The following is a 26360-nucleotide window of genomic DNA, read 5'->3' as shown; positions in this document are numbered from 1 at the left end:
CTTGAAAATAAAAGTGAAAGCAAGTCCCTCCTCAGAGGGAAATGGCAAATGAGTGAGGACTTGTGAGTGAGGAAAGCAGATCACAGTAAGCAGAGGGCTGAATGAAATGTGTGAAAAAAATAAAAAAAATGTCTGCTGTCATGTTTTTCTTTTTGTTTTGTTTTTCCTGAGATATCTGACGTGGATATTGCTTCAGATGTGGCCTAGACGTGGACATACTGTGTAATACTGATTAGTACAGGTGTGGTTTTCTTCCCATTACCTTGGGTCCCATTTGTCCTGGCATGCCTGGTGAGCCAGGTTCTCCTTTAATTCTGTGAGCTGCCATGCCTGGATCTCCTTTTTCACCCTGCAAATCATAAAAAAACAAAAAAACAAAAACACAGACTGGACTTAAACACATTGACAATAACCAGACAAGAACTATTAATCAGATATGATTAATAGGAGTATCTGTAATTTCTGTAAAGGATCTCATATCAGTGCGTCTATGCACATAACTCCATACTGAGTGACCCAAGTGACTTCAGGAGTGTATGACTGTCATCTGCCAATCCAGACTAAATAATTTTTACATGATTTGTAATCAATTAAAGACAGACCTATTGTAGCACTTGAAGTGATACACAGTAAATAATTCTGATATCACAAAAGCTACAGACACTTGCGTTGGCCAGGTCCAATCAGGTCTGAGAGCAAGTACTGGTGGTGCTTCACTGTATCTACCACAATACGGAAAAGCATCCAGGTAGACAATCATCTTATGCAGTTGTGGTCAGACATTTACACATACATATCATAGGCATGAAAGTCATGGTAATTTTGGGCTATTAATGATGGCTTTCAACTGTTCTTTTGACAGGGTGCATTTTTTTTTTTTTTTTTTTACAGCATACATCATTAGTTACTTTAAAAAACAAGAATTAGGTGTGCAAGTTTGAATTTATTTTAGATCTTCTGTAATCCACACAAGGTCAAAATTGTACATACAGACTCAAATATATACATATATTCAGTTAAATCTTTTAAGTGGTGCTGAAGGTTCTAAGTCTTTTAATATGAGCAAGGCCTATTAACGTCTTTTAAATTATTGTGATGGACAAGTGGTAGACAACTGGTAGTAGTTGCTCTTTTGCCACCATTAAAAGGTGTGTTTGACAGCACTCAATGGACCGACCAATGCTCAGAACAATGGGAAAGTCCAACGAAATAAGTGAAGATCTAAGAAGGAAAGTGGTAGATTTAGAGAAGTTGGGAAGGTCTCTTGTAGCCAATTCTAAAAAATTTGAAATTCCAAAGTGGTCGGTTCACACAGTTGAATGTAAATACAAGTTAGCTGGGTATGTCACCACTTTGCCAAGGTCTGGAAAAAGACCCTTAATTCTTCAATTATCCTTCTTAGATCTTCACTGAGTTCCTTGGGCTTTCCAATTGTTCTGAGTATTTGTCAGTTCAATGAGTGCTGTTAAACGCATCCTTTTATAGTGACAAACACTACCAGTTGTCAATCATAATCACTAATGAGGAGTTAATAGGCTTTGGCCACCCTAAAAGACATTATAAAACCCCAGCACCACTTATTACAACATTTAAGTGAATGTATGTGCAGTACTATGGAAATGTTTTAGGCACATTTGCTGCATCATGAAAGCATTAAAAAATATGAAAACCTAATAAATATTCATAAATAAATTAAATGTGGGATGAACTACAACTTTAAAGAAAAATAAAACCCACTGATAATTTATGATTGGGTTGGTAGATTATGATATTGAGAGCCATATGAAAAGTTGTAGGCATGTGTGATCACTTATGCTAAAGTTAAGAGCGTTTTTGTATGGCTGGTCAAAAGCCACCAGCAGGCGGCCATGCCGTCTGCTATAACAGCGATGTGTGACGTCACATGGGCACACTCCACCAGTGTCGCCCTGCAGTATAGAAGGGGCAAAGATGTTAGAGGTCTCAAACTTGGTCCAGAAAGGTCTGAGAGGGTGCCAGCTTTCTCTGCAACCACCCACTCCACCAGGTGATTTCACTGATTATCAGCACTTTGAGCAGGTGGAATCAGTTAATCAGTGAAATTACCTGGTAGAGTGGGTGGTTGCAGAGAAAGCTGGCACCCTCTCAGACCTTTGAGACCTCTTAAACAGAAAGAATTTTTAACTTAATGCTTTTTTTCTGACACGCATGTCATCCAGCATGGTGTCTCTCAGTGTCCCATCCGCTCCACATGCAGATCTGATTACTGGTAATTTTAACTTTTCTTTTTCTTTTCTTTGTGCATCATGAGATCAAGTCATTGTGCATCCAGGATGGCCTGGTGTCTGTTCTAAATGAGACATTAAGGCGCTGTGATGTTTTCAACTTGTAGCACAGACAGAGAGACGGTGGGGAAGGAGGGGGAGAGGCAGAGAGAAGGCTCGGCTGACTGATCTAACGGGAGGAGCAACTGTAGTGCAAAGTGCCAGAGGGACTTTTCTTCATCCACGACAAGGATTTAATTGTTTTCAGATGTTGTTTTCTCCAGGACGTGTTGATGAATCCACTACAACTAACAGCTAAGACTTTATATTTATTGTGTGTGTGAATTTACTCTGCATGAAGACTGCAGCTTTCAGCCAATTAATGGACAGCATCAATTGATGTATTTCAACTTATGAGAAAGCCTGTAAAAATCCAAAAATTAGCTGCATTATTGTTTAAGCCAGTGTTCAAAGCATGTGAAAAAAGTAGCAGCTTATAGTCCGGAAATTATGGTATTTACTTTTCTGTGCCCACACTATGTCACAGCATTCCTTAAGTGATCCACAGGATTTCTTCCAGAGCAAGTCACTCTTAAGTCATGAATCGGCAAGTCTCAAGTCATAATGACCACCAATTGTTTGCACGCTGACTTGAGACTTCAGATTTGCCGATTCATGACTTGAGAATGATTTCGTCCCACCTCTGATTTCTTCTGATTGATTAAAATTGTGTCAATGGCAGCATTTATGAAATCCTCAATGATGGATGAATTCTGACTTTTGGAGGCAGATATTTCAGTTGTACAGGCTCCTTATTTTCATTTATACAAATCAATCATTACTTTATACCACAGTCTATCTTTCCAGCTGTATTTTATCAGTGACATTTCTTTTCCTTTAAAGATAATTGATATGAACATTGAATTAAATTAATGTGTGATTTTTTGGTATATAAGAGGCTCCAGTGTGTCAGACACAGGACCTCAAAAACTATATTAAGAAAAACTTGACTTAAAGTATGAGGACCTGTGTTTTACAATCATTTTAATATTACATGATCATTTGCAATTGTGTTTGTGTTGTATTCTACAGGCCAGTACATTTACAAAGAAATTATTATTATTATGGGATAAAAAAAAATATAGCTCACATATTCACCTTTGTTGGAACTAATTTTGTGTTGACATGCCAATGAAAAGGCGGGTGGGGGAGCATCAAATGCTACTTTTATTATAACTGTGGGTTGCCCAAAACCTTTGCACAGTACTGTACATTTTTGAGCCGGTATGCATAATTTTGACCGTGTGGATTAGAGAAGATCCAAAACAAACTCAAATTTCAGCGCCAAATTATTTTTTAAGTAATTAATGTTGTATGTTGTACAATGAATCAATGAATGAACAAAACAACAGTTCAAGGGCACCATTAAAAACCCAAGATTACCATGATGTTCATGTCCATGGCCTATTTAGTGTCACAATAGGTTGATTAGTATGATAATATTGGAGTATACATATCATTTTTAACCACACTATCTTGTGTAGTAGAAAATTGGATCAGTTGTATTTGAGTTATGCACATATACACACTTAATACCACAGTCCAAGAATCAATGATTTAGGAGTTCTATAACAAAACATGAAGTGATTCAAGAGACAAAAGTCAAACTGTTCACTCTGTTTTAAAAGACATCAGCACATTTGTGCTGTATGCAAAAGACAGGGACAATCAGCAGCGGCAGCATGAAGGATCGCTATGGGGACAGGAAGTGTTTAAAAATGTTTACAAAAAAAAAAAAAAGACAGACCTGAAGGACATTATTATTTTCAACAACTTTAAAAGATGTGCAAAAATTGTGTTTGTTTGCACTATTTAATAACAGATACTGCTTTTGAAATTACTTTGTTCTTTAAACCACCTTTACCTTACTTACAGACACATAGAGCCCAATCTTGACAATCTTTCCTGCAAGCATAGTGCAAGTGTATTTGGGGTGTGTGCACCTCCACTTGACTATTTACAATACATGGTGATAATCTGAGCATAAAGTAAGGTTCCATGGTTGTGTCTACTCTCAGAGAGTCATCTGTCATTCCTTTTAAGGCCCAGGTGTGCTGTAAGGTGATGCATTGCTATTTTGATGATAAACTCAGTAGTCGACAGAAGTGAGAGGTTTTCTGGTGTGGCGAAGGGATCTGCATGCAAAGCCTCAACATACACATAATATCTAAATGTCAAAGCATGTGAGCAGTTATAAGAACGGCAGTTATCCACATCAGCTCCCTCAGGTGAAGGTGCGCAGACAGCAGGGAGCACCTGCCCTGGTCAGCTCTGTCTTGGTGTTCTTGCCTGCAAACCCACGGAAGAGGAAAACCAGTGTATTAAAATTACTGTAAAAACCACAGCTATTAAAAGTTAGTTTTCCCAATAGTTTTTACTTTTTTGTTTTTCAATTCAGTTTTGTTGTGGTTTTATGGGGTGAGCACAATCACTATGTGTGCAAACAAAGTACACAAACCCATCAAAGTGAGGCACATCTGAATACTGCAGCATATAAATTGTATAAAAAACTGCATTCAATGTTGTTTCCTTTTTGCTGGTCTGCTGCACCCGCACTGTGCCCGACCACACCTCATCTTAACTTACACATTTGGGGTGTTGGGTGTAAAAATGACAACTGTGTCACTGAAAAAGTGGCAATGACACATGCACTGCATTGCACTGGCTGTGAGACGGGGCCCATAGTGTTGGACACTCCCATAGTGGGATTTGCTGCTTAAAAACTGATGCAGCTTTGGAACTATGTGTGGATTCCGCTATCCTCGTAACTGTTGTTCTCAGGTCCCTTATGAATAACACACATGGACAGCAAACATCAGTGACTGAAACCCTTCAGCAGTGGTTTGATTTGGTCCGTTCCTTGTGACTGGGCACAAGAGTCGACTTTTGACATAAATACAGCCTGTATTAGTCAGCCCACTTCTGAAGCTGTGGTGAAAGTAGCAAAACACTTCAAAAAGTTAACAGGACCAAAGATTTAAATTACAATAAGTCATTCCAAATTCACAAAGACAAAGAGTGGTGTGATGAATGTGTGACGCTGTTACTGAAGGACAAGGACAAGGGGTCAGTTGCGCTGAGTCCATACCCAGTAACCCCTCTTTCCAGGGATTCCAGGGATGCCTGCTTGGCCCTTTCCAGTGAAAGAAAGAGAGTTATGATCTGACGGATGTGTAATCACCACAAGCACACTTCAAAAGGGACTTTACCTTGAGTCCAGGAGCGCCTGGAAAACCTGGTCCTCCCTACAAGGAAAGAAAATAAGAGAGAAATGTTTGAAGGATAACAGTTTTGAAACATTTGTTGCACTTTCAAGATCTGAAAGAATATTTCTATACCTGGGTATTATTTTTATTACAGAGGACCACAAAGCTGAAATTTTAATGTGTAAGAGAAGAGCATCGAGCAGTCTGAGGATTCTGCTGAGACAGAATCACAAGGCATTTGGCAAAACACTGGAACTGACTACAAACAACTGTACTACAGCTGGAATTAAAAGAAATGTTTGGCTGGTAGTGAGTGTTAACACTCATTAAATTGATCAACATATTGATTTATTCTGCCTTACAGAAACCTGGTTACAGCAAGATGAATATGTTAGTTTAAATGAGTCAACACCCCCGAGTCACACTAACTGCCAGAATGCTCGTAGCACGGGCCGAGGTGGAGGATTAGCAGCAATCTTCCATTCCAGCTTATTAATTAATCAAAAACCCAGACAGAGCTTTAATTCATTTGAAAGCTTGACTCTTAGTCTTGTCCATCCAAATTGGAAGTCCCAAAAACCAGTTTTATTTGTTGTTATCTATCGTCCACCTGGTCGTTACTGTGAGTTTCTCTGTGAATTTTCGGACCTTTTGTCTGACTTAGTGCTTAGCTCAGATAAGATCATTATAGTGGGCGATTTTAACATCCACACAGATGCTGAGAATGACAGCCTCAACGCTGCATTTAATCTATTGTTAGACTCGATTGGCTTTGCTCAAAATGTAAATGAGTCCACCCACCACTTTAATCATACCTTAGATCTTGTTCTGACTTATGGTATGGAAATTGAAGACTAACAGTATTCCCTGAAAACCCCCTTCTGTCTGATCATTTCTTAATAACATTTACATTTACTCTGATGGACTACCCAGCAGTGGGGAATAAATTTCATTACACTAGAAGTCTTTCAGAAAGCGCTGTAACTAGGTTTAAGGATATGATTCCTTCTTTATGTTCTCCAATGCCATATACCAACACAGGGCAGAGTAGCTTCTTAAACTCTGTGAGTGAGATAGATTATCTCGTCAATAGTTTTATATCCTCATTGAAGACTACTTTGGATGCTGTAGCTCCTCTGAAAAAGAGAGCCTTAAATCAGAAGTGCCTGACTCCGTGGTAAACTCACAAACTCACAGCTTAAAGCAGATAACCCGTAAGTTGGAGAGGAAATGGCATCTCACTAATTTAGAAGATCTTCACTTAGCCTGGAAAAAGAGTCTGTTGCTCTATAAAAAAAGCCCTCCGTAAAGCTAGGACATCTTACTACTCATCACTAATTGAAGAAAATAAGAACAACCCCAGGTTTCTTTTCAGCACTGTAGCCAGGCTGACAAAGAGTCAGAGCTCTATTGAGCCGAGTATTCCTTTAACTTTAACTAGTAATGACTTCATGACTTTCTTTGCTAATAAAATTTTAACTATTAGAGAAAAAATTACTCATAACCATCCCAAAGACATATCGTTCTCTTTGGCTGCTTTCAGTGATGCCGGTATTTGGTTAGACTCTCTCTCCGATTGTTCTGTCTGAGTTATTTTCATTAGTTACTTCCTCCAAACCATCAACATGTCTATTAGACCCCATTCCTACCAGGCTGCTCAAGGAAGCCCTACCATTAATTAATGCTTCGTTCTTAAATATGATCAATCTATCTTTATTAGTTGGCTATGTACCACAGGCTTTTAAGGTGGCAGTAATTAAACCATTACTTAAAAAGCCATCACTTGACCCAGCTATCTTAGCTAATTATAGGCCAATCTCCAACCTTCCTTTTCTCTCAAAATTCTTGAAAAGGTAGTTGTAAAACAGCTAACTGATCATCTGCAGAGGAATGGTCTATTTGAAGAGTTTCAGTCAGGGTTTAGAATTCATCATAGTACAGAAACAGCATTAGTGAAGGTTACAAATGATCTTCTTATGGCCTCAGACAGTGGACTCATCTCTGTGCTTGTTCTGTTAGACCTCAGTGCTGCTTTTGATACTGTTGACCATAAAATTTTATTACAGAGATTAGAGCATGCCATAGGTATTAAAGGCACTGCGCTGCAGTGGTTTGAATCATATTTATCTAATAGATTACAATTTGTTCATGTAAATGGGGAATCTTCTTCACAGACTAAGGTTAATTATGGAGTTCCACAAGGTTCTGTGCTAGGACCAATTTTATTCACTTTATACATGCTTCCCTTAGCCAGTATTATTAGACAGCATTGCTTAAATTTTCATTGTTACGCAGATGATGCCCAGCTTTATTTATCCATGAAGCCAGAGGACACACACCAATTAGCTAAACTGCAGGATTGTCTTACAGACATAAAGACATGGATGACCTCTAATTTCCTGCTTTTAAACTCAGATAAAACTGAAGTTATTGTACTTGGCCCCACAAATCTTAGAAACATGGTGTCTAACCAGATCCTTACTCTGGATGGCATTACCCTGACCTCTAGTAATACTGTGAGAAATCTTGGAGTCATTTTTGATCAGGATATGTCATTCAATGCGCATGTTAAACAAATATGTAGGACTGCTTTTTTGCATTTGCGCAATATCTCTAAAATTAGAAAGGTCTTGTCTCAGAGTGATGCTGAAAAACTAATTCATGCATTTATTTCCTCTAGGCTGGACTATTGTAATTCGTTATTATCAGGTTGTCCTAAAAGTTCCCTGAAAAGCCTTCAGTTAATTCAAAATGCTGCAGCTAGAGTGCTGACAGGGACTAGAAGGAGAGAGCATATCTCATCCATATTGGCCTCTCTTCACTGGCTTCCTGTTAATTCTAGAACAGAATTTTTAATTCTTCTTCTTACTTATAAGGTTTTGAATAATCAGGTCCCATCTTATCTTAGGGACCTCATAGTACCATATCACCCCAATAGAGCGCTTCGCTCTCAGACTGCAGGCTTACTTGTACTTCCTAGGGTTTGTAAGAGTAGAATGGGAGGTAGAGCCTTCAGCTTTCAGGCTCCTCTCCTGTGGAACCAGCTCCCAATTCGGATCAGGGAGACAGACACCCACTCTACTTTTAAGATTAGGCTTAAAACTTTCCTTTTTGCTAAAGCTTATAGTTAGGGCTGGATCAGGTGACCCTGAACCATCCCTTAGTTATGCTGCTATAGACTTAGACTGCTGGGGGGTTCCCATAATGCACTGAGTGTTTCTTTCTCTTTTTGCTCTGTATGCACCACTCTGCATTTAATCAGTGATTGATCTCTGCTCCCCTCCACAGCATGTCTTTTTCCTGGTTCTCTCCCTCAGCCCCAACCAGTCCCAGCAGGAGACTGCCCCTCCCTGAGCCTGGTTCTGCTGGAGGTTTCTTCCTGTTAAAAGGGAGTTTTTCCTTCCCACTGTCGCCAAGTGTTGGGGTTTTTCCGTAATTATTGTATGGCTTTGCCTTACAATATAAAGTGCCTTGGGGCAACTGTTTGTTGTGATTTGGCACTATATAAATAAAATTGATTTGATTTGATTAAATGGAGCCATGGATTAATGCATGTGGATGTTAAGAGCCAGCTGAGCTTGCATGTGACTGAACCTCATGAATTCTGAGAGCGCACATCAACATGAGTGAAGCCTTTTGAGGACAGGTCGCATGGCTTTTAACGTCCCAGTAAGCAACACATCAAAGTACTCCTGATTGTAAGTCTCTCTGCGCACATGCGTTCATAATTAGTGGTCTCTGATGGTTTTTATTCATCTGCCTGAGTGAGTTAAGCGGTGCATTTCCAGAAAACGTCTCACTCAGCAAATCTCACTGTGTGACATACATATTAGCAAAACAGAAACACCTGATGGCCAACAGATAGAGCGAAATGTATGCGATTATGTCCGATAATGAAGCTTTGGAGCTTTTATTTGAAAGTGATGGCTCGGATTTACAGAGGAGACGACAAACGTCTCCCAGAAACGCTTAACTTTTTCAGAGTCTATCGGATTTTGGCACCTAAAGTGTCGTGACGCTGCTGTTTGTGTCACAGGATGCTGGTTTATTGCTGCTGTGAACATGACGTGCCTGGACACGCTGATGTGTGTCTCATATTGGAAAAACTCAGAAGACACTATTTTCAGGAGGTAATGGACTATCTATCTAACGTGCCACAATCGTGACAGAATTTGAGTTGAAGGCAGAACTGCAATCGGACATTATGCGCACAAGACCAGAATCTGAGGACAAGTGGACCTGGACATTATTCTCTGGCCGTTTATCTGTACCCGAGGACTAGTGGAACTTGAAAATGATCTCTGGCTGTCGATCCAAGTGAGGACTAGTCAGTGGTGGGCACAGCTAACCAAAAAGGTAGCTATGACAACAGCTAATCAGCTAACTGAAAAGTTATATTTTAGAAAGCTAAACCGATAAACCACCCAAAAATATATTGGAAGCTACAGCTAACCAATAGCTTTCAATATTGCTTCCGGTACACTTGGAACTACTAACAAGCTGATTTTGAGTTTTAACACCACAGTCGCTTGTGGTAGCATCAAAGGCGACCACAGACCCAAACAATGAGTCAGCACTTCTGTCTTTGTGCGCCCTGCCCACTGCTGGAAGCTCCTGTATACTGCAGTTGAGAGGAGGTAAGCTCACACACACACACACACACACACACACACACACACACACACACACACACACACACACACACACACACACACACACACACACACACACACACACACACACACACCACCAAGCCATTATTCCTTAATAGAATACAGCCGTGCTGCAGTGAGGCAGGGGTCTTGGAAATTAAAGCAGTTTTGACTTATGTTTTTGATTTAAAATCATCAAATTAATCCGGATAGAATCACTCCATTAATGTCAATTCTGTCATTTGTACAAAGTTAAAATATAACACATATCTTTGCATTTTAAATAATGCACTGATCCTGAAGTTTTGTAACACACAGACAGATGCCAAAGGGATTATGGGTTAATGGGAACCTAGGTGAAGCAAGATGGCGCCAGTGTGTCTGTTTGTCGGCCTGCCGTCAGCTCCTAACTGTGCTTACCTGTTTGTGTTTTTACTGCTGCTTCCCTGGAATGGCTCCGATGCCCTAAGAACTTATGATCGATCGATACTGGTCCATATCCAAACTTCCGTGAGGCAACAGACTACTGGATGTTCAAGTGTATTCAACAGATGTCACCCGATGTTTATAAATTGTCCCATGGAATGCGTCCGCCAGCTCTCCTGTTGCATTTCCAAGAAGAAGCGGCGCAGGACCAGAGGGAAACGCAGTGGTATCCGAGTTCGAATGAGGAGTTTTGCAAGTGTCTCCGCTGCGCAAACTTTTCTCCGGCGTTCCATCGACTACGTGGGCAGACACAGAGGCTTCTATCTGACCCGTCAATCGTGGGACATGAGATACTCCTGCCATCTATCCATCTCTCCAGCTCGGTCTGTGATGTCTGAGTTCTCGGCAGCTCCCCCAAGGCCGCGCGTCCGATGCGGCGGTGTGAACTTCCTGAATATTCGCCCCTTGCAACGCTCTCAACCCTCACAGCCTTTGGAATACCTCGCGGTAAAAGTCGCATTACTGAACACCAGGTCCGTGTTAAACAAGAGTTTTCTTCTAAATGACTTCTTTACTCAGCGCGATCTGGACCTATTGTTTTTAACAGAGACATGGATCGGTGACGGCGCTGGTGAGACATCCGTCTTCGGTGAGCTTTGCCCCGCAAACTGTTCATATATAAGCACTCCGAGAGGTTTGGGTAGAGGTGGTGGAGTAGCTTTGGTTTTTAAAAAACGATTCAACGTACAGTCAATTCCTGTTCAGCGCATTTCATCATTTGAAGTTCAGTGCATAAAAGTTGACTCTGTGACAACCCCATTGGTGTGTGTACTTGTATACCGACCGCCAAAATCAGATAAAAACTTCATAAATGAGTTTTCAACTCTTCTGTCTCATTATGTTACATTCTATGATCGACTGTTGATTTTAGGTGATTTTAATATTCATGTTTGCTGCCCTGGAAAACCCATGGTTAGTGAGTTCTGTTCTTTATTGGAATCTTTTGGCCTTACCCAACACATTAATCAGCCAACTCACGTTCATGGCCACACTTTAGATCTCATTTTAACCTATGGGTTTTCCATTGATTCCATGTGTTTTGAGGACATATCTATTTCAGATCATACACCTATTGTGTTCAATGTAAAGTTATGTCACACCTTGTTTACAACCTTGGGCCATTATTCCCATCACATTAACTTTTGCACTGTAAAGAATTTCTCTGAATTTTATTTAACAAATGACATTACCACTAGTCTTTCCACTGCACATCAGCTCCTCTCTAGTCCAGAGGCGTTGATGCTTCTTTTCAATAATTCCTGTGTTGCCATCTCAGACACTGTGGCCCCTCTTAAATTCAGACGTGCCAATTTCAAATCCCAACAGTGGCTTGATGAATCTACCCGCCTCCTGAGGCAGGTTTGCTGTAGAGCTGAGCGGAAATGGAAGAAAGACCACCTTATGGTGTCCCTAGAAATTTTCAGAACTTCTCTGTTAGATTTTCAGTCTGCTGCTAAGAAAGCTAGAGCTAAGCATTATTCTGACATCATAGAAAAACACTCCCACCGGCCAAAAATTTTGTTTAATTGCATCAATTCCATTGTTAACCCCCAGGGGTCCCCAGAGGTCGAAGCATCCACTGACCTCTGTGACAAATTTCTGAAGTTTTTTATTGAGAAAATTAACCACATTAGGGCACAGTTTTCTCCTGCTGTATCTGAAACCCTCCCACGCTTCTTCAGTGCCACAGCTATCTTTGACCACTTTGAAGCAGTTTCATACACTGAATTGTGAGATATTGTTAAACACATGAAAACTTCAACAGCTCCTCATGACCCTATCCCCTATCAAAGATGCATTTGATGTCATTGGTCCAGGCATTCAAATCATCTTAAATTCCTGCCTTGCTAATGCTTTTGTTCCCACTTGTTTTAAGCATGCGGTAGTTCAGCCTCTGCTTAAAAACATAACCTTGACCCAAAGTGTTTAAAAATTTTTAGGCCCATTTCCAAACTACCATTCATTTCCAAAATTATGGAAAAAGTTGTGTTAACACAGCTGCTTTCCTTTCTTAATTCATCAGAGATCCTGGAGCCATTTCAATCTGGCTTTAAGGCCCGCCATAGCACTGAGACAGCCTTGTTAAAAGTAACAAATGACCTGCTGCTCACTCTCGACTCTGGTGACAATGCTATCCTTATCCTGTTGGATTTGAGTGCAGCATTTGACACTGTAGACCACACAACCTTGCTGAACCGGCTTGAACAGTGGGTTGGGATTAAGGGTTCTGCACTAAAATGGTTCCATTCATACCTCCAGCAAAGAACCTTTTCTGTGTCTATAGGCCAGTACTCCTCACTCCCTGCCCCTGTGTCTTGTGGGGTCCCTCAGGGGTCTATCCTGGGTCCTGTTCTTTTCTGTTTATATATGCTTCCACTGGGGAACATAATCAGAAAATTTAATATTTCATTCCACTTTTGTGCTGACGATTCTCAGTTGTATCTTCCACTCAAATCTGGAAAATCCCTGCAGCCTCTCCTGGATTGTCTGAAAGAAATTAAAATCTGGATGGCCAATAACTACCTCCAGTTAAATGAGGATAAAACTGAGGTTATAATTTTTGGCCCCCCAAAATCCATTAACTCCATCTCTAGGAATGTTGGCTCCCTCACTCCATTTGTCAAAACTTATGCAAGAAACCTGGGTGTAATTCTAGACTCTGAACTCAATCTTGACAAACAAATCTCTTCTGTTGTTAAAACTAGCTTTTATCAATTAAGAATTATTGCAAAACTCAAATCTGTTCTGTGTTACAGTGACCTGGAAAAAGTTATCCATGCCTTTATAACTTCACATCTAGACAACTGTAACTCTCTTTACTTTGGTCCCCCTCAAACACTGGTGTCACAGTTTCAAATGGTCCAAAATGCTGCTGCTAGGTTGCTTACTAACAGGAAAAAACATGAACATATTTCACCTGTCCTAGCCACATTACACTGGCTTCCTGTCCAGTACAGGATCCAATTTAAATTACTGTTAATGGTTTTTAAAGCTCTTCATGGCCTGGCCCCTAACTACATAGCTACTGCCATTCATCCTGCTGTTGCTCCCAGGTCTCTGAGATCTTCCAGTAAAGATCTCCTTCATGTCCCCCGAACTCCTCTCAAGTTAAAAGGGGACAGAGCTTTTGCAGTCGCTGGTCCCCGACTGTGGAACCATCTGCCTCCTGATATCAGAGATACCCCATCTATTACTGTTTTTAAATCCAAGCTCAAGACATACCTTTTTACACTAGCATTCCCTACTAATTAACCGTTAACTGGTTATGCCATGTCTTGTTATGTCAATGATTGTTGTGTTTGTATCTTGCTGCTGATGTTGTAATCAGTTGTTTTGTTTCTTTGAATATTTCCTTGCTTATCTATTTATTTATTTTAACTATGTACAGCACTTTGGCCAGTGTAAACTGTTTAAATGTGCTTTAGAAATAAATTTTACTTACTTACTTAATGAGCCTCCGCAAACAGTGATTGGTTGACTCATTCATTCTATGTAGCTCACAATGATTCCAATTGAAAATAATGGAGACGCAACCTGGGCTTCTTCTGCCATTTTTACATAAAACAGACACAATAACAATGTCTATAAACCCAGAGAATATATTCACGAGAGTTTTAGGCACAATATACAAAGTCTGATCAGAGCGTCTCAAATGCATTTCTCCTGTCGTGAATGTACTGAGATTACCCATAATGCACACGACACAGAGGGGAGGGTACAACCCACATACACACACAAACATGAAGGGTGCAAGGAGGGAGCTTGAAAGGTACTGCAAAGAGAAACAGGCAAATCTGGCCAAAAATAGGTGTGTCAAGCTTGTGGCATCATATTCAAGAAGATTTGATGACTAACTGCTGCCAAAAGTGCATCAACAAAGTATTGTGAAAAGGGTGTGAATACTTATGTACACGTGATTTTAGTTTTTATTTTATTTTAATAAATTTGCAAACCTTAAAAAAAAAGTTTCTCATTTTGTCAATATGGGGTGTTGTGGGTAAAATAATGAGGGGGGGAAATGAATTTACTCGATTTTGGAATAAGACTGTAACCTAGCCAAATGTGGGAAACGTGAAGCGCTGTGAATACGTATATGTTGCAGACATGAATGAGCGAAGTTCTTCAGCATCTCACTATGTCATTTAGGTCCTTCAGACTTTCTTTGAGCAAATGCTTCAGAAGAGCATTAGCATGGCTAAAACCTTTCAGCTTCTGGACCCCCCACCTTTTCAGCTTCTAGGGGAGCTCCAACCCCCAGACCCCCTAATTACAGCCCTTGTAACCCCCTGCCACTTTAAGCATTTTTTAAATGTAGATGTAAATTAATATTTAAACTTTTCAGATAGTTGACAGTAGGGCTGTACAATATGGCCAAATTATCATATCTCAATATTGTCATATCAGTATGAAAGACGATATGACTGATTTCACACAAAATGCAGCAACAGTGAAAATTAAACATTCTTAAACAAAACAGTAATAATACCACAGTCATTTTGCACTCATCATAAGGTTAGGATACAGTGCCCTCCAAAAGTATTGGAACACTTTATTTCACACATTTTAATTTGCTTATGCCATTTCAAATACAAGATATACAAAAAATATAAAGAACAAAAATTTCTAAAATTATCTTCCTCTTACTCAAACTGAAAGGAAATTTCTTGATAAAAAACTTGATAATACCTGTAAATAGTAATCAGTTTTATTGCCAGTTTTCTTCAGACAAGTCAGGGGATGGAAACATGAACATTTCCAAGTCACTGAATATGTCTTGGACTTTATTTACATCAATTTTGAAGAAATACAAAAGTTTCTTTCACCAAAACATCAAATCTAGGCTTTCATCTCAGGTGTATTTTCTAGCAAATTGTAGCAAATTCTACCCAACTTCATCAGGAAATGGATTTTATATTTTTAATTCATTTATATCAAGAGATTTGCTTTCAGTTTGAATTTAAGGAAGATAACTTTAGATGTATTGATCTAAAGTTGTGTCACTGGTGTGTCACTCAGACATCAAAATTAAGAGGTTATTTAAAAATAAGTCCTTCAGAGAGCAGAATTAAGAGGTTACACAGGTTTTATACAGAACAGAAGAGGAGTACCTGTATTTCTTTCAGCCTGAGCATCTTCATGTTATAGCTCATGAATCAACAGCTGTCTGCTCATTTAAAAATCACTGGAGCAAAACGTATATAAAAGGCAATCCAAATTAATGGAGAAAAGCCGCTTTAACAACCTGGACCTCATTTCCAGCATAAATGTATGGCTAAGGTGAGCCAATGGTTCATTCAAAATCATTTGGTACGAAATCTAACTAAGACAGTTTCAATATGGTTATCGATTAGAAAACAAAAAGTAGAACAAAGTTTTCAAATACATTTGCCAACTACAAACATACAATCTGTAACAGAATTTAAAAGCCCCAATTGAAATTTTATAATCATATTAAGAAAATTTCTAAAACCATACAAAGAAATCTTAACTTTTTAAAATTAATTACATCTTACATTCCAAAACAGGAATATATTGTAATATAACAATAAAAATTATGGGTAAAAAGCCAATTCTCTACCATCACTGTAATATTCTCGAGAAGTATAAACTGCTAAGCTTTGAAAGCGTTAGTATCTATGCTTTCTGAAACTGTTATTTAAATGCACCTGAGCCACTCAGTTCATTTCTTCAGAGACCAAACAGAAACAGAGTTTACATAAAGTTTACATAGAGTTTACATATTTTATATATTTTATATTATATTTTTGTTGAGTGTATTACTAGGACTGCTTTCTTCCACCTGCGAAATATAGCGAAGATTCGTCCCATCCTGTCTATGGCTGATGCTGAGACCCTGATCCATGCATTTATCTCTTCTAGATTGGACTACTGCAATGTTCTATTTTCTGGTTTACCGCAGTCTAGCATTAGGGGTCTCCAATTGGTTCAAAATGCTGCAGCCAGACTTTTGACACGATGAAGAAAGTTCGACCACATTACACCCATGTTGGTGTCTCTTCACTGGCTTCCTGTCCTGTTAAGGTTCTGCTACTAACCTATAAAAATGTTCACAGACTGGCACCTCCCTACCTAGCTGACCTAATTAAACCTTACATACCGGCCCAGGCTTTACGTTCTCAGGGTGCAGGACTACTTTGTGTCCCTAGGGTGAATAAGAAGTCTGCAAGTCAGAGCTTTCTCTTATCGTGCCCCTGTTCTGTGGAATGATCTCCCTGCGTCAATAAAACAGTCAGATTCTGTGAAGACTTTCAAGTCCAGACTTAAGACACACTTATTTTCTCTTTCATATGGCTAGCATACTGGTACAGTTTTGTTTTACGCTTTTTACTCTTAATTCATTTTATTAGTAATTGGAGCGGGCCACGGCCTCAACTTTACCTAAATTCTGGGTCTTTTAGTGAAGTTTAGGGCTAGTGGCCGGCGATCACCTTAGTATTCTCTGTTTTCTTGTTGTTTAATGCTGACAAATTATACAGTATTTCTTGTCTTTCTGATGCCCGATTCTGTTTTTTCTCTCTGTTTAAGGTGCAACTCCATCCAGAGATAGGAGTTGTGTTCGTGTTGGCGATCCTCCTGTCCTGTGTGGCAATAGCATTTCTTGTATATTCGTCCGTGAATTGTTCTGTGAATTATGTTTGTAGCATGGCCCAAGCAGAGGGTCACCCCTTTGAATCTGGTCTGCTTGAGGTTTCTTCCTCAGAGGGAGTTTTTCCTTACCACTGTTGCTCTGGGGGTTGGTAAGGTTAGACCTTACCTGTGTGAAGCGCTTTGAGGCAACTCTTGTGATTTGGTGCTATATAAATGAAAATAAATTAAAATAAATTGAAATTGAAATAAAATATAGTCGTTTACTCACCAATATAACTTTGGTGTCATTTGGAGTCCATGAGTCAAACATTTGTCTTTGTCTACTAAGGTGGATTAGAACTTTTTGTGGTACACAGCACCAGCTACTGTACTGGAGGGGCCTAGCAGTCAATATGTGCCACTGATTTCAAAATGCAGCTCTTTTCAACCAGACATGTGGTGCTGTGACATGTCAATCATCGGTGTCCAATCAGATTTAAGGGAGTCCAATGCAACCCGAGCCTCTGCTGTAGCTCCACTCATGCCAGAAAGTGTTCAACATTTGACATTTCCTATTTCACTGTGGACTAAAAATCTGGCACTTCCTTTTTGGGATTCCCTGTGCCATGAGCGAGCTTTGCGCTGTGCTCGTATAAATTATGCCTGGGTATAAGTCAATCCAAAAAATTGCCTCTCTAAGTATAGCATTGTGGTTGAAAAGATGGTCTCTCGAACTGATGGTTCACAATCCTTTTATTGAACAGCCTTGTATTGTGAACACACCATAAGAGCTACACAAATACACAACACGCTATCATTAGTAACTCAAACAGTATGTTTTTACATTATACCTTTCCTTTATTTATTACCTATTTATCCTTAATCTCTACCTTGAGTGCAAATTATCATATATATTTATTAAACCTTTTTAACATTGTCCTTTAACCATTTGTCTGTTCCATGAAATCAAATAAAACATAATGATTGTCTGTGTCCTTTCATTACAAAAGCAAAACCATGAGGGTAGCTTTTACCAAAGTGCACTAGCACACTGTAGTGGGTGTTAACTAGTAAACATCACCCTGAGTAGCAAACTATAAACTTTGTGAAATATAGCAAACTTATATTTACAAAACAGAACTCTCATACCAACCTCGTTCCCTCATCAACCAGGTGCTACGGGAACATTTTGCAACTTAGAACTGCACCTTAAAATTAGTTTTTAGCCGTGTTAATCATGGAGCACACTTTCTCTCTGCACCTTGGAGTTCACGCTGCTGCAGTTTTCAGCAGCTACAACCGATTTACAACACCTTGCCATTCTGGACCTTTCAAAATAAGAGTACTGTTGTTGAAACAGAATAATAAGCTTGTGAACTAATTTGCGATAAGAAAACTGAAGCAAGGTCATTTACACTAAGTAAAAAAAAAATTAAATAAGTTGCACCGGAGTATAAAGCCTGGGTCCCACCGAATAATGAAGGATGAATAATGAGCCACGCATGGGTGTGTCAGCTATTGTTCGAAGAATGACCCACGTTTTCATCTATCACGTATCCGCTATGAAGGTGCCTCTATGTGCCTCTCTGTACCCCGCATGTGCCACGTAGCAGCCTCTAGTGAGCCACAACTGACCTGTCATTAGAGCCTCGAATGGCTCGCATCAGCCACACTAAGCAATGTAGTGCCGTGATAGCGCCATGATAACGCCATATTGGCGCATGTAGAGGCATGGGTTTGGTCCAAACCTCCAGCACTCCCACACCTGGTCCCTTTAAAGTGTGGGTTTTCAACTCACAGCTGCATTTAAAGATGTCACATTTTTTAAATTCTGTCCAAAAATAGATGCTCCAGTACAGACCCACGGTTGTGCGCTGTGCGCTAGGCTGCTGTGCACCTGTAATGCACCAGACCAGCTAGAACTGAACCAAGGGCTCCTGGACAGCCACCTCTGTGCGCCTCGCTGGCTCCGCAGCTCCCTGGCTTTATTTCTTCTGCGATTTTAAACACACACACCGTGATCCCAATATAAACTTTATGTTTGCTCGTTTATTTCTGCAAAATCGCTCTTTTGCGTACCCTGCTGTTGTCCATTCCTGGAGAGCCACTGTTCTGTCGAGAAGAGGTGTGTCGTCGAGATGAGGTGCGTGGCACCTCAGCTCGACAGATAAGTCGAGCTGAGGTGCGTCATCGAGATGAGGTTCCTCGCGTAACTGCATATGTGTGCACTGAAAAAATTACTTGACAAAGTTTACTTATTTTGATGGGCAAGTAAATGTATAAATTGTTCATCCCAATGTAGTAATGTATAAAATCTACTCACTATAAAACGATAAGTATTTTTAACCCGGAGTTAGCTTATTTCGACAGGCAAAATATACATATACATTATTTATGCTCCTAACGTAAAATACAGAAAATGTTTTACTTACTAGGCTATAAATACACTGAATACAATTAATAAAAAAAACTTTGACGGAAAAACAAAACAAAAAAAAATGCGCATGTGCAGTTGCACGTCGAGCGAGTTACATCATCTCCAAATGTGCAGTTGCACAAGGCACCTCATCTTGACGGGTGACGTCTTCAAGTCCGCGGTAGAGTGATGTGCGCATGCACAGTAGTGCGATGCACCTCATCTCGACGTTCATGTCATCTCGACGGGACACCGCCCCTGTGCTCCATCTCACTGGCTTCCTTTCCATCCGTGGCTTGCTGGCTTTATTTTATCCCTGGCTTTAAACACAGTCATTTTTAGACTGTGGTGAGCAGGTGGAATTGTGTGCGCAAGAGGGCAGCCGCTCCAGAAATAGCCTCTCAGGTCCTGCGTAGCTGCCAGGCGCATGGATAATGGGCTTTTAGCAGCCTCGTAAGCACCACGCAAATGCCTCTAAGCTGTCGCAGTAACCCGTACACAAACTGCGCCACGCTGTTGTTACTAAATTTTGAACTTCTTGAAATTAGTGCCACGCTCAGAGAGGAGCCTTGTTAACTGAAGATAATGGCTCTAAGAGCCTCTCAGAGCCACGGAACTACCACGATAGTTGAAGAAACCCTCTCGTAGCAAAGAAAACATGCTGCGTGGCTCATTATTCATCCTTCATTATTCGGTGGGACCCAGGCTTAAGCCGCATTTACCACTTCATGCAACAAGAAGCAAAATTAATTTAATCACTGCATAATTTTTTAAAAGGCACACATGCTGGTAAAGAGTTAACAAGCTAATTAATGTCACTATGAAGCATGAAATGCAAGTTAACTGCTTCTTTCAGCCACTGAAAAGATGATCATATGTGAGGTGTACATATAATGCAATTAAACGTTTGAAGTCATTTTTTTGTACATTTGTAAAAGATAAACTCACCGTTAAGTTTCTTCTTCTTCCAAATAAGGTTTCTTCCAAGTAGAAAAAATTATTAAATACATAATTGTCCCTCTTTTTACATAAGTGTGTGGCCTTCCAGTTACAAACATTATTTCTTCAGAATAAAGACTGTTTTTTCTTTCTTTATCATTGTTTATTCTTTTTGTTCCCGCTCTTCAACTTGTGATATGTGCTGAGGAAGTTAGCCTTTACTAACTTATTCGCCTAAGTCATATCTATAACTTTGGGACAAGGATTCCTTTTCAGAGCTGGGTTGGGCAGGGTGAGGTGTGTAGCGGTGAAGGGCTCACACCACAGCTGGGGGAGCAGTCCCCCCGTTGCCCTCCCCCTATCGCCCGCCTCGTGGGTGTCTTCCTCCAGTGCAACATGGGGGCAGGCTCTTTGTGGGGCGGTGTCCAGCGCAGCACGGGAGGGCAGTCGAGGCTCTGGGGCAACAGGCACGGAAGCCGTCGGCAGCGACTCTGGACCCATGCCGGGCCACCCTCACTGATCTTCCCAGCTACAGTGCCCGCTGGTACTACCCATTTTGTTTTTGGATGACAGACTGGATTTTATTTGAGTCCTTATACAGAGCAGAGGCAGATGTTTGGGAATTTCTGCTTCATCATTTAATAATTAACAATGGATTATCTCACAGACTTTCTGAGTCCAGCATGGACTCATAACGAATGCTCTAAGTGTAACCTGACTGTTTTAAATGTGTGCTGAAAGTAATTGAGACCTGTTAGGAGGTTTCCACCTCTCTCATTGATTTAAAACAAAAAAGGCAGTTTAATGTGTTTCTCATTTCAACTATAATGAAAAATTGTGGTTGTGAATCATGAGGGTTTTTTTCAGTATATAAGCTGCACTGGACTATAAGTCACAGGACCTCTCAACCTAGTAAAATAAAAAAGATGATTTATACTCTGGAAAACAGTTCCTCAGTATTGCACTGAAAAGTAATTTATTGTGGGGATGGCAACAGAAGAAACATCATGAGGTTTTTAATGTCAAACTACAATCTGAATGTACTCAGCAACTATGAGAATACAATAGATCTCCAGTAAAGTAAAGTGGGTGTGAGCGGAGTGGCGGTGGGTTGTTCTTAACTGCAGGCTGTGCACTTGGCCACAGCTCATAACAGCTGTTCTCCATCAGTTAAAGTTATGACAGCTCAGCAGTCAACCAAATTCTTCAACAGTAGTCTGTTAAATTTAATGTTTGATGCCTGTTAGTTTGTTTGCTATAACTTAGTTTGTTTGCTATAACTTACTTTTACTTAATTTGGTTCACCCCAAATCCTGACCAAATCAGAGGTTATTAATTTTTGGTGGTGATTTGACTATTTTACTGACATCGCACACACTTGTCACACATCTCAGTGTCCACATTCAGTCCTGTCTTGAAGTATCTGAACAACAAGGTCAAATCCTTTTTTTTTTGTGCGACACACTGAAGACACATTTAAAGTCAAAAGAGGAATAAGACAGAATAGTTTAGAATGTCATCATCTATTACAAGCTATTTATATTCAGATGTTAACTTAAAATATAGCACTTTTTGGATCAGATGACTCAACTTTTCATGTGACGGGATTTGTCCAGTTTGACTATTTAAACATTAAATAGCTCTGATGTCTACACTTCATTTACTGTTTGTTGTGTTTTTCACAGGCTGCATATATTAAAAAGGACAAGCCCACAGGATGACCACAGAGCTGTCTACAGAAGGAAGACAAGCCATATGGAAATTGAGAAAAGAGGGAACATCAATCTAAGGCATTGCACAAACACTGGGCATAGCCAATACAAAATGAAGAATGTCCTGAAAAAGAATGAAACAAACAACCTCCAAAGGGTGGGATGGACAGCATCACAACCCACTGGTCAAAGAACAACACGACGACTTAAGTGACATAAATACAGGAGCCAATCTGTACAACACTCCTCAAAAATAAATCAGAAAACACATTCCTCAGACCAACATTAACTTCTACCAAAGTGATGGTAAGTCCAAATTGTGGGGAAGACCATGCCTGCTCTTGATCAAAAACTAAATTGTGAAACACGGTGGAGACTGCGTCATGGCTGCTTCTGGAACAGGATCACTCCTTATGGATGATGGCAGCAGCAGAAAAAATTCAGAAGTCTACTGGAATATTACTGGACTAATGTACTAAATATTTTCATAAAATTGTGTTCAAACACCATTGGCCTTGCAAATCCACCTGCATGCTGAGTTACTAACTTTGTGCAATGAGGTTTGCATCTGTCATATGTGCAAAAACTTATGTGCAAATGTGCAAAGTATTGTCAATTTAGCATGTTTGCCTTCATGAAAATGCAATTTGGGATTTGTCCACCCAGTTGCGTAAGGAAACATGCAAACAGGTGAAGTTTGCACACACAACATGATTTACCAAATTAGCGGGTGCTGATAGTGGCTGTCATTTGCGAGTTTGAATCCTTGGTGTTAACAGACTGCACTTGACAGCCTGCTGTTCCAGCACAGGGGCTGCACTGAATATATATATATATATATATATATATATATATATATATATATATATACCACCCGCAGGGGGAACCGCTGGCATTGGGTATGTTGATCCATGGGTGGCAGTTAAAGTCGAGGGCCTTGATGGACCAGACCCCGGTGGCAGTGACTAGCTCTGGGGGCATGGAACGTCATCTCGCAGTGGGGGAAGGAGCCGGAGGTTGTGTGGGAAGTGGGGCGCTACCAGTTACATCCTTTGGGCCTCACCTCCACGCACAGCCTCAGCTCTGGAACCACTCTTCTTGATAGGGGTTGGACCTTATTCTTCTCTGGAGTTGCCCAGGGTGTGAAGCACCAGGTAGGTGAGGGTATATCACTTGTCTCTGGCTAGGTTGGAGTTTGCCCCTGTAGATGAGCGGGCCACCTCCCTGTGCCGTTGGGTTGCTGAGTACTGTTGTTTGTGCGTATGCACCGAACAGTAATTCACGGTATTCAGCCTTCTTGGAGTCCCTCACTGGAGTTCTGCATGGGGCTCTGGTGGGGGACTCCATTGTTCTGCTGGGGGACTTCAATGCACATGTGGGCAATGACAAAAACACCTGGAGAAACGTGACTGGAAGGACTGGCCTCCCTGCTCTAAACCAGAGTGCTCATTTGCTATTGGACTTCTGTGCTAGTCATAGCTAGTCATGTTCAAAGCTTTCATTGCTGAAGCCACAGTGGGTTACTGTGGCCTGAAAGTCTCAGTTGCCTCAAGGGGCAGCAACCCTAGAGCACCGTGGTGGACACCGGTGGTCAGAGAAGCTATCCATCTAAAGAAGGAATCCTTCCGGAATATGTTATGTAGGAGGACTCCGGAGGCAGGTGCAAGGTACTGATGGGCACGATGGGCAGCAGCCTCTGCTGTGCGGTAGGCAAAGCAGCAGGTGTGGGAGGACCTTGGAGTGAATCTGATGGGGAATCATCATCAATTTCCCTGGTGGAAGTCAAACAACTCTGCAGTGGCAAAGCCCCGGGGGTTGATGAGATCTGTCCAGAAATGCTGAAGGCCCTGGGTGTGTAGGGGCTGTCTTGATTTAGACGTCTCTTCAACATTAAGTGGAGAACTGGGACAGTGCCTAAGGAGTGGCAAATTGGGATGGAGACTGTGTGCCAATTACGTACGGCACATTTTCTGTGCAATAAAACTTGTACACTCATGTACAACATCATTTGATTACTTATGTGCAATATTACGATGCATTCTTTTTTGTTGCTTGTAAATAGTGTATTCTACAGTATACGAGGTCTGTTAGAAAACTATCAGACCTTTTTATTTTTTCAAAAACCATATGGATTTGAATCATGTGCGCTTGCATCAGCCAAGCTTGAACCTTCGTGCGCATGCGTGAGTTTTTTCACGCCTGTCGGTTGCGTCATTCGCCTGTGAGCACCCTTTGAGTGAGCACTGGTCCACCCCCCTCGTCGGATTTTTATTGTGAGGAAAATGTCTGAACGATTTGGAGCTTTGCTGCATCAAATTTTTCCAGAAACTGTGAGAGACAGCCAGGTGGAAACCATTCGGAAGATTCAGATGGCTTTCAGGGACAATTCTATGGGGATCACACAGATTAAGGAGTGTTACAACCGGTTTAAAGACGGCGCACAATGGCGGAGGGCGTGCCGCGCTCTGAGCGGCAATCGACAGGCTGAAACGACCAGATCATTTCCAAACTGAACGCTGTGTTGATCTGAAAGTGGTATGTCCACCTCTTCTGCCATTTCTGTAGTAGTCAGATGACGTCCCGCATCAACACAGCGTTCAGTTTGGAAATAATCTGGTCATTTCAACCTGTTGATCGCCGCTCGGAGCGCTTTAAACCAGTTGCAACACTCCTTACTCTGTATGATCCCCATAGAATCGTCCCTGAAAGCCGTCTGAATCTTCCGAATGGTTTCCACCTGGCTGTCTCTCACAGTTTCTGGAAAAATTTGAAATCAGACGAGGGGGCTGGACCACTGCTCACTCAAAGCGTGCTCACAGGCGGATGACGCAACCGACAGGCGTGAAAAAACTCACGCATGCGCACGAAGGTTCAAGCTTGGCTGATGAAAGTGCACATGATTCAAATCCATATAGTTTTTGCAAAAAATAAAAAGGTCGGATAGTTTTCTAACAGACCTCGTATATAATTATTCCGCACAGAGCTTGACTTCCGTGTGTTTTTGGTTTTGTTTTGTTTCACCTTATTTTTGCATAGTTTGCACTGTTGTTCTGTAACTGTCCCTTTGGTGCTGCAGCATTGTGCATTTCCCCGTTTTGAGAACATACAGGACTAGCTTATTTTATCCTATCTTAGGTCTGCACTCTTCTCATGTGACCAGTGAATATTCTTTATACATTACTCTGTGGACATTTTGATCAATCAGCACCTTTCAGAACTATTTTACTGCAGTCCAGCTTCGATCTGTTTGTTGAGAGGTTTGGCTCAGTTTGATATTGAATGTGGATCAATATGACCCTCCATGAGATTTCGTCTTGCACCACCTACTGTCAGAATCTCAGATTTGCAGCATATCACTCAATTTTTCAGGTTTATATGGAAACAAGGGCAAAGCTGAGCCCTGACAGTTGCCACAGACACTTATTGGCCTGAGTGGATGTGCTGTTCACTGTGGCCGCCAGTGGTCCTCTGTGGATTAGGCGCTGTGACTATGATGTTTGCTCCTGTTCTGGCTGTGATTACAGAAAGGGGAACATAAGGGGAATATAAGCTAAAGCTTATAGTTAGGGCTGGATCAGGTGACCCTGAACCATCCCTTAGTTATGCTGCTATAGACTTAGACTGCTGATCATTAGTGATTGATCTCTGCTCCCCTCCACAGCATGTCTTTTTCCTGGTTCTCTCCCTCAGCCCCAACCAGTCCCAGCAGAAGACTGCCCCTCCCTGAGCCTGGTTCTGCTGGAGGTTTCTTCCTGTTAAAAGGGAGTTTTTCCTTCCCACTGTCGCCAAGTGCTTGCTCACAGGGGGTCGTTTTGACCGTTGGGGTTTTTCTGTAATTATTGTATGACTTTGCCTTGCAATATGAAGCGCCTTGGGGCAACTGTTTGTTGTGATTTGGCGCTATATAAATGAAATTGAATGACTACCAGTAGATATCAGGTGGTTCTTCGTTTATAATGCATTGAAAGTGTTAGGAGCAGTTCTTTAAAAATATGTTCCAGGAAAGTGACTGAAAACCTCCTAATAAAAGTAAGAAACCAAATCCAAGCATCTCATAA

The 26360-nt window shown here is 40.8% G+C and overlaps 1 protein-coding gene across 8 annotated transcripts in view; it reads right to left on the bottom strand.

Annotated features, from left to right (window-relative positions):
• The window catches only part of LOC117523659 (collagen alpha-1(XIII) chain-like), a 155555-nt gene that overhangs the window by 76447 nt on the left and 52748 nt on the right, over window positions 1–26360 (bottom strand). For 7 of the 8 annotated variants that reach the window (XR_004564570.1, XM_034185234.1, XM_034185235.1 and 4 more), the window contains exon 7: window positions 263–349. Coding sequence is in view for 7 of the 8 variants with exons in the window: in XM_034185234.1 (XP_034041125.1) it covers window positions 263–328 (66 nt within the window). In the remaining variant the exon portion in view is untranslated. Of the gene's footprint in view, window positions 1–262; window positions 350–5512; window positions 5549–26360 lie in introns of all 8 variants that reach the window. The other variant, XM_034185233.1, reaches the window with a different exon arrangement.

The sequence above is a fragment of the Thalassophryne amazonica genome, chromosome 13 (assembly GCF_902500255.1).
Source record: "Thalassophryne amazonica chromosome 13, fThaAma1.1, whole genome shotgun sequence".
In the NCBI taxonomy this organism is placed as follows: Eukaryota; Metazoa; Chordata; class Actinopteri; order Batrachoidiformes; family Batrachoididae; genus Thalassophryne; species Thalassophryne amazonica.
Note: the sequence above shows the minus strand (reverse complement) of the source record. Positions and strands in the feature narration are given on the sequence as shown.